The sequence below is a fragment of the Stylophora pistillata genome, chromosome 3 (assembly GCF_964205215.1).
Source record: "Stylophora pistillata chromosome 3, jaStyPist1.2, whole genome shotgun sequence".
Taxonomy (NCBI): domain Eukaryota; kingdom Metazoa; phylum Cnidaria; class Anthozoa; order Scleractinia; family Pocilloporidae; genus Stylophora; species Stylophora pistillata.
The window spans coordinates 3309918-3319438 of record NC_142521.1 but is presented as its reverse complement, the minus strand read 5'-3'; the positions used below and the strand labels follow the sequence as shown (position 1 = coordinate 3319438).

Genomic DNA, 9521 nt, shown 5'->3' with positions numbered 1-9521 from the left:
CTATTCAATTAATTAACCGTAGGTTAATTAATTGAATAGCTTAGAATAGCTTTGAATAGTTGAGATGTAACAATTTATATCGTCGCCGGACAAATGGACTAATCTGTCGGCAAAGCGTTTAACTTTCATTCAAAAATAATCGGTCTGTTTCTGCATCAAGAACGACGAGGAAAATCCTTCAAAATCCTTCACTTACTAATTCAGTATTGCGAGTGTCTCAATGACAATTTCCAGTGAGATTGCTTTGCAAGTTGTAAGAAAATCTTTTCACTTTCATTTAAGAAATGGATGAGGAATATCGCCCTTCCCCACTGGTCAAAGCTTTTAGAATCGCCTAACTTTTATTTTTCAAGGTATTTTGCTCACATTTCTTTACAACACGATTATTTACAGCACTTTAACTAAAGAAGTATTTGCACTGACCAGTCCTATTTAAGACCATTTTTAGTCGCTCTTCTTTATTAAGAAAAGGGGTTTACAAGCAAATTACAAGACGGAAGTAGTGCGGCAGAGTTTCTCAAGGACGTGGGTCTTGTTAGCTCGCTGTCCACGATGTTAATCGTGGCGCAGTCTCTGCAACGAAAATTAAACCCTTTTTTGTTGGTTCAATTATCTAATTTCTCCTTCACGGCGAATATAAATCCCTTGATTTAGATTAAGTTTGAAATCATTGCTAGGTTCCTTGCCATTTATATCAAAGCCTCAGACTCTTCAGAAAACCTTTCTTCGTATTCATCAAATTCTATTTGTTATTCATCTGTGAATCGTAGTTGCTCGTCTTGTGTTTTCAGTCCATAATTGTCCTCTTGTAAACTGTTCCATTCTTAGATGCAGCTGTTCCCTGACCTTATATAACATTTCTGGAATGAACCAGCAGAGAAATTATCAACGAGTGTAAGAGTCCTTTTATGTAGCTAATCCCTCCATTTGATAATGGGAAAATTAGACTAGATGCATGATCTTATCTTTGTTTCAAATCGCTTTCAGACGCGGAAAAAGGTAACATCTAACCGTCAATTCCTAACCTACAAGAAAATTAGTCTTCATCCGTCAAGGAGGCCATTTCAAGTATAGCAGCAGTTTGCAACAAATTTTACGACTTTTTGGACGTTCTACTATTGCTTTAAAGCTGACAGAAGGACACAAACGATGGTTTCGCCTCGAACCATGTAAAATCCCGAAGGGGAAGCCAAGTTTTGACCACTAGCTTCCTTTAAGATTATACGTAGACTTGGAAATTTAAAATTAAGAAATAAGGCACCGATTACCAATTTTTGCATCATTTCTAACTAAATTCAGAACTAAAATTAACAATAGAACAAACAAAGCTGGGAAAAAATCATTAAGAATTTGCTGCAGAATATATACTTGGTAAACTTCGGCTGTTTTTGAGCATTATGAAAGGAAAATCAAGAGACAATGAACAAAATTTTTATTTAGATGGTAATTTCGTCAGGGATGTGACATGAGGCTTCGCATGTACTCACATCTGTTCCTAGTTATTCACAATAATTTAAATGCCATGGAATTAGCGAATGGTCAGTGGCTCTGATCTTTCATCCTTTCAGAATTCAAAAACGCAGCGGCCGAAGTCATGCAAAACAGATTGTCTTCTCTGATCCGTCCACCTTTCGTAATTGTTAATGCTATAAGCCTAGAGTGAGTAACTGAAAACTTGAAAAATATTAGCAAGAGTAATAAACGCTCGAGGAAAAATGTGACTAAATTAAATCTTTAGGCTGTTGAACGTTCTGAGGAATACTCGTAATTTTGCTTCTTTTGCCGTGTTATCCTGTGCGAAAAATAAATATAAACCATTTGGTAATTTTATCATTTGGTTGCAAACAAAGCCCAAAACTGATGCTGCAGTGACAGCGCTGTCATTCTCTCTTCATTCCATACGTAAATTTGAAAAGATTTTGTAAATTTGAAAAGTGTTTTGAATATGCATAGATGCGCTCAATCATATTTTACACCAACAACAACTTCCTGCGAAAACGCTTTTAATTTTTTAAAAGATATTACGAAAATAAAAGGAGCGTGAAATACGAAAACAACGCAAAGCAACGAAATCATTTTAAGTGTTCTGTATGACCAACATGTGTTACGATTAAAAGATTGTTCCGTAAAAAGTGAAAGCTAAAAAAGGTCGTTTGGAACGTTCAGTGCGGCCAGTTTGTTGAATTACTCCCCATTCCTTCGTAATTTTTTCCCTTTCTAACGTAATAGGATGGGATATTTTTGAGCGATTGAGCGATATGAAGAAGGTGGCCAAAAATTTTACTTCCTGAAGGAAGTTGTCTTATTCGACTTATGAGTAGCCACAAACGAGTCGTCTCGAAAAAATCCTTATTGGATGTCGGTTTTTTTTTTAATCTGGCTTGCTTTGGGGTTACAAGTGCAATTAAAACCAAAGTTAAGAAAAACTCACCAATAACTCTTTTTTTCTTAACTTTTAGATAAAGAACTAGAAATAACAATAAAGCAAGCTAAACTAACAAATAATTTGCTATAGAATGACTTGGAAAGCTTTAGATGTGTATTTACTGAGGAGCAATCCAAGAGGCAATTTACATGGTAAAATATAAGGCTTCTCATGGCCGCTATAAATATGAGGCTACGCATGTGTTCACAGCTGTTTCTAGTTATTTTTTTTTTAATAATTTTAATGCCATGAAATTGGCGAATGATCGATTTCTTGGATCTTTTTAGAATTCAGAAACGCAGAGACCGAAGTCATACAAAAATTATATTTCCTAATCCTTCCACCTTTTGTGATTTTTCATACACTGGCCTGGGCTGAGTAACAAAATACTTAAAAGAAAAAGTAGTAAGAGTCATTTACGCTCAAGGGAAAAAGTTGACTGAATGAAATATTTCACCTGTTGAGAGAGTACAACTTTGCAGTTTTTATCCCTTTCGCCTTGTTAAAAACTACTGAAAACAAAAATTTACCATCTGACGTTTTTCTTTTTTTTTTTTTTCCTTTTTTCTTTTTATTATCATATTCGATTTGGCCGCTGGAAAACGCAGTGGCCAAAGTCACGCAAAAATTTTGTTAGTTGATCTGTCAACTAAGGGGATAATATTGTTTATGTTATAGGGCTGGACTGAGTAACTAAAATATCATCAAGACTAAGAGCATATTAGTTGATATGCTCCTGGCAAGAGTTATTTACGTGCAAATAAAAAGACTGAATTGACTAGATATTTTAAGCTCTTGAGCACTTTGAGGAAAGAGTGTGAAAGTTTATTCCTTGTTATTCTCTGTTAAAAACATAGATATACTAGCTGGTATTTTTCCTGTTTAGTCACAGAAAAAAAGGAAAAAAATGTGGTATAAATAGCAGTGATGCTGTTCGTTTGTTTTTACCACATCTTAACGTCATTTGTGATCTGATATAAACAGACACATGGAAGAATCAATTGTACCACCAAACAAGATCCGTCGTTCAAGTGCTGAATATCTTCCTCACTTTTAAAGAGAATTTACGTTTTAGAAGGTATAAGTAGGTTCCTCAGTCTCAAATAGTTTCATCCTCATTGTTAATTATAACCTCTTATAGCTAAAATCATTTGTATGATTATGTAACATGCAGAAAATCCAGTGAGGTAGCAGGTTGTTCAATTTTTGTTGGCTTCGCTCAGGTTTCAAGGTGAAAGATCTCTCTGGGGCACCGATGAGCTGTTTATAGACTTAAAATGCCTTAAATAGAACCTTTAGAAGACCTCAATATCAACGATCTTCAAGCTCAGGAGAGCTTTCTATCTCTCCTTAAGTCATTTCTGAAATTATATTTGTTACTCGTTTTCTAATGATGAAAATTTTAAGTATGCACCCATACGTACCTGAGTTTCGCGTGCCATAACTGTAAGGAACGCGCCGTCATGTTCATAATTTCTTTTCCAATGGAAGGCAAAAAAACTGTTGCTTATTGGTGGATCGATTACTGTGAATATACGAAAATCATATATGTGAACTGCGGTTTAAGTAATGAATATGAAAGCGATCTATGAACACTACGTAAGCAGTGGTGAAAATAAGGCCGGTGCGGTGGATTTTTACTGAGCTTGTTGTAAATTGGGGGAACTTGTCATCTTACCGTTTCTTAACAAAAGTAAAAGATTATAATGCGGTACACAATATTCACCGCCTGACCTCAAATATATTTACTACACGCTGCGTGTGGACTTGGAGGACTTTGAAGGGAATAGTTGTCATGCTGAGTATAATAGCTTTGGTGTCATGAGTAAGAATGAGAAGTACAGGTTGATCTTTCGTTGTTAATTTCCTTATCATGATCATGAGGTCGGGTTCGGTATTTGAAGACGATCCAAAACATTATCAAAATAAGTCTAACGAGGCTTTGGGAAGGAATGATATTTGGGAAATAACATTACACCTTCAGTCTTCCGTAGTCATCTCACTGAGTGTTTGTTCCTCTTTTGCTCTTACCACAGATCTTGACGTCATCTGTGATCTGTGACTCAGTGTGCAGCAAAAGGAAAAAGAGTAGAGGCAGTTTAACACGGTCCGTTCTTCAGGTGTTGAACATCTTCATTATTTCAAAAAAAAAATTGCGTTTTGTGAGGTAAGCAGGAAACTTTTAAATATCTTCTTCATCACTGCTTTTTGAAATTATGTTTAATATTATAACTGAAATCATTTGCATGTAAAAGTATCAGAGTACCTGTCGACAGAGTTCATTTTTCGATTTTTTTCGATCTTCTGTTTTTCAACATGAAAGATCTGGCTGAGGGAATTCTACATTTCTAAAATTATTGGTGATTAAAACTTTAAACTAATATAAGCTTCTTTCGAATCTTGATACCTAATGTGGCTTCTTTTCAAATATTGTTTAAGCTCAGCAGAGCTGTACACTTCTCTTTACTTCATATTTTGGTAAAATTTATTTCTTGAATTATCAATTTTTAGTTTTCATCGGAGATATTGGGCCTGAAGATACACTTAGTTTTGGGACTTTGTCAAAACCAGACAAAGTTTCTTTATTTAAGGGAGAGGTAAGGGGAAGGAGGGAAACGAAAAAGTTAAAACAGTTCAATTTTCTTGAGGTCTGATAGATATAGAACACAACCCAGTTGATTGAATTTGCAGTGGACTTCCCGATTTGTCACAGCAGCAATGCAAAGTTACCTAATTAACTATGCAAAAAATGCAGGAAATGGAGGTTTTCCCAGAGAGAACCCTATATCCTCCAGGGAATTACATTTTTTGAAATTATTAGCGGGGCTCACACGCGCGCTTCGCGCGCGTGGGGCAGAGCCCCATACCCATGGAATATGATCAACCTCTTTTCGTTTGGTTGTCACGTGACTGACCGAGCGTACGTGCCCTCAGATTGCACGGGTAGGGTAGGGGAGACTTTCAAAACGAAGAGAGGGGTGTCTCAGGCGAGTCTTGGCAAATGCACATATTTTATGTTATCATTAATATTACGAACTTGGGAGCTCCGCTTTTAGGCTTGTCTAGATCTATATATTATTTTCACTGTGATTTGTTAACTCATGATACTTAGCATTTGTGCCAAGTTTGAGCCAAGTCGGTGATTTGAGCATTATTGCCCCCTGCCCTTAGGGTACAATCCAAGTTGATGTTTTTCATGCCCTGACATGCACATGCAATTCTATTAGGTCGGTATGGAGATGTGGAGAATAACTGATTTTCTTATCCTCACTTCCTTGATGAACTTGTCAAACGCTTCTCATCAATGTGGCGTGAGAATGGCCCCAACTGGTACAGCTCTTAAAGGCTTCGTCTTCAAATGGATACTTGTAAAAGCTCCTTACATGTGTGATGTGGAGTGCGAAAAAGAGATCAATTGCCAAAGCTACAATTACGTCATGAAGGAGAAGATTTGTGAATTAAACAAACGCACAAAGGAGGCGAGGCCTGAACATTACCGCTTTGATCCTGCTCGGTTTTACGCTCGACGTTTGAAGGGTAGAGGTGTGAATTATGATGTGGATTGTTTCGTGCCTAAATCAAAGAGATTTCCTACACATTTTTTGTGACATTAGAATTTGTTGTGGAAATGAGCAAAGAAATATCAGTTTTTGAGACGGAGGTTTTTTAAGGAGTAAGCCATTTTGATTTACATTGGATGTAACACTCGAGAAATAGAGCGATAGCTATTTAATTCAGCTAGCTACCAGAGAATGAGAGTCACCAAGAGAGTCACATGCAAAAAGAACAAAATTGAGATGTCCTTATGGACGAATGATGGCACCACGCTAAATCAGCACACTTTCTTTTATTTGCATCATTTATTTAGTCAGTCAAATCCATCGTACATTCGTAACAATGCTTGAACAAACAAATTTGCTATCTTGAAGGAAAAAAAAAGAAAAAATAGTTACAGTACGAAGTTGGTGTTGGCTTGATTAAAGACTTTGGTAACATAAATTATATGAAAGATGTTGACGGAATTTTAAATGATTTACTGGGATACAAAAGTCTCACACACAGACCTACAGAGATATAACATTGAAATGTACCGGAATGGATAATTTATGATATTTTGTGGCATCGAAAAGTAAGCGAACGAACCAAACTCTTATAAGTATCGGTCTTGTGTCCCACCTCTTAAGGCTCCCTTTAATTTTCCACATAAATATTAAACCTGGAACATTTTATCTCAGCTCTTTTGGGCTCCATCAAAGAGTTACCAGCCCGGTCATGTCAAGAAATAAAAGCTAGTGAAGGCAAAAACGCAATCAATGGCAGGTACTGGTTGGATCCAACTAACACTGGAAAGGCAACTTTGTATCACTGCGACATGTTTCCTTTTGGTAAGTTGGTGACGGCAAACTTAGCGATAGTGGAACATTTGTTCATTAGAAAATTATTTGACAGGTCCTAGTATTTTCTCCCGACTTGTTTTGATAACTATACTTTTAAAAAATTATCTATAAAAAACGGAGTTTAATATGGAAGTCGTGAGCTAAATCCTTGTTTGTCTTGTCTGTCCCAAAGTATCTTGTGGTCATGGTGGCTTATTATCTCTTCTAGCGAGAAACTGTGGTGAAATATACCGATATGGTTTAGAAATAAACGGTGTCTATACCATCAAACCGGATAAAATGCTTGGCTTTGAGGTATTTTGTGACCATAAATCGAGTGACCCGAGCTAATAATACCATCTAAAATTGCTTCTTGGTAGTCGCAAATTCAGCCACTCAAGCTTAGTTGTGAATAACCACAGGTTTTGCAGATGGGACAGTTCTAAGTCGTTTAAGTCTTGTTTGAAATATATATAGTGTTACTGAAAGGTGCCCTTTAATGAGGGTTTCTAACTTTCCTTTCAAGAGTTCAGAAACTGTGCTGAACTTTATAAACATGCTGATTGGCTAAAAACTGACGGTGTGTATACCATTAAACCTGACCAAATGTCTGCCTTTGATGTCTACTGTGACCAAACAACTGCTGGCGGAGGATGGACAGTGTTCCAGAAGAGACTGGACGGCTCGGTTGATTTTAATCGTAACTGGAGCGACTACAAACGAGGCTTTGGTGATCTGAATGGTGAATTTTGGCTCGGACTGGACAAGATTCACCGTCTGACCTCAGATAACAACACCATACTGCGCATAGACTTGGAAGACTTTGAAAGGAATACTCGATATGCTGAGTATAAAAAGTTTTGTGTCAAGAGTGAAAATTACAAGTACAAAATGAGTTATGGTTCTTATTCAGGTAATCTGGTAACTTCCTTGTTATCGTGTGATAGGTGTACGGTCATTGGAGACGAATAAAACGGGACATTTCTTTCGGTTTATGATGCTTCTTAACTTAAAAGGCGAACATGGTATGAAAAATAAAATAAATTAATTAAACACGCTGATAGAAAAAAGCAAAACAAAACAGGGTAGTAATTCTTCATCAGTTCATGGTTCTTCTTATCTGCGTGGTTGGATGCTCAGTGTTAAGCAAAGGGCAGTCAAATGCTCTGGAAACCAATTCATTTAAGGCCACTTTTTCCATCTTAAATAATTCCTCGTTTGTTGGTTTAATTTTCTAGGAGATGCAGGTAACTCTCTTGGTTGGCATAGGAATAAGCCATTCTCCACCAGAGATCAAGATAATGATGATGGCAAACGCTATAACTGCGCTGTTACGTACAAAGGAGCCTGGTGGTACGCCAGTTGTCACGACTCGAATCTGAATGGTTTGTATCATCATGGATACCACTCCTCCTATGCTGATGGTGTGAACTGGTATCACTGGAAGGGACATCACTATTCGCTGAAGAGAACGGAAATGAAAATAAGACCAGTGGATTTCTAAATGTTCATGTTCTTAAGTGTTCAAACACTGCATAATGTACACTAGTTACTCAGAAAATACTGGCTCTGAACCATACCAAGGTATATCACGCATTTTTAATAGCCCATTTCCAAATTACCTTGGCCTCTCAGTTTCAAAGAGAGTCCTGGTGCTCATCCTTTCATATGATTACAAGTTTTCTTACAAATGCAAATGAAACTCATTCTCATACGAATTGTTAAGCACCAGGTCAGGGTTGGCATAACTTTTGACTGTAACCCCTAGTGTTTGATCAAGGAAAGCGTGACGTCACAAACGCGTTTACGTTTCCCTTGTCTAAACGAACGTATCGACGAATAAGAGTAATCTCTTTCCTTATAGAAACTTTTAGAAATCAGAACGCAACGTAACTTGAAACGAAACACAGCAAAGCAGTAGGAGAAAAGGAAAAAGATTATATGGGTGCTGCAAAATAAATTCAATGTTTTGGACTGCGTTACACTGTTTTGATTTGTCAATATTGCTTACCAAAGTTCGCGGATCTTTATTACTTTATTGAGAATTACGGTCTAAACTTGTCTTCTATCCCAAAAGTGATCTTGATTACCGCGGGTCTTGTCCGAAACTGAAACGCTAATTATAATTTTCTTTCTAAAAAGCACTAATCACGGAGGCGTCAATCTGTTCAGAAAATATTTCGCAGCTTCTCTAGCTCGGAGGCAGTAACATTCAGCTTTAACGGATGCGGTTACACTGAGGGATACATGCTTTTCTTTTATTTATCTCTATGATCGTCGAGGAAGTGCGAAGCAGAAAATACCACAAGATGGCTGAAAAGGAGTCTTTTTTCTCTATACAACTATTCTAGCCAAAGTTACAACTAGCTTGGTCTACTTAATTTCCTGAACACTTAGTTAAACTGATCTAAAAGAAATGAGCATCCTTACAATCTTTTTTATGGATGTCGTGGACTACTCAGACCTCCTGGTCCATGCAGAAGCTTTGATGATCACCCACCACGGCTGATGCGTTTCTTATTTACGTTTTTCGTCTGTGAAAATGTTTGTATGAGTTAGGAATGGAGATGTGTTTTTCTTTTTACTCCTCTATCGCGTTGATCTGAATAAACGTTTAAAGAACGTATTTCTCTCATCAATTTACTAGTCATCATTCATATGATAAATTTTGGCTTTGTTTAAATGTTTTGCGCTTAGAATAAATTTGTCATCGTCACGTA

At 36.9% G+C, this 9521-nt stretch overlaps 1 protein-coding gene across 2 annotated transcripts; it reads left to right on the top strand.

Moving 5' to 3' along the window:
* Window positions 1–272: 272 nt before the first annotated feature.
* On the top strand, window positions 273–8783 carry LOC111341549 (microfibril-associated glycoprotein 4). Of its 2 annotated transcripts, none has more exons than XM_022948534.2 (6): window positions 273–353; window positions 4462–4592; window positions 5653–5968; window positions 6661–6810; window positions 7328–7714; window positions 8040–8783. In XM_022948534.2, the coding sequence occupies exons 3-6, from the start codon at window positions 5659–5661 to the stop codon at window positions 8303–8305; spliced, it is 1113 nt and encodes a 370-aa protein (XP_022804269.2). In that variant the 5' UTR covers window positions 273–353; window positions 4462–4592; window positions 5653–5658; the 3' UTR covers window positions 8306–8783. The 2 variants fall into 2 exon arrangements, with proteins under 2 accessions (XP_022804269.2, XP_022804268.2); XM_022948533.2 differs by lacking the exon at window positions 273–353 and adding an exon at window positions 3404–3503.
* The last annotated feature ends 738 nt before the right edge of the window (window positions 8784–9521 follow it).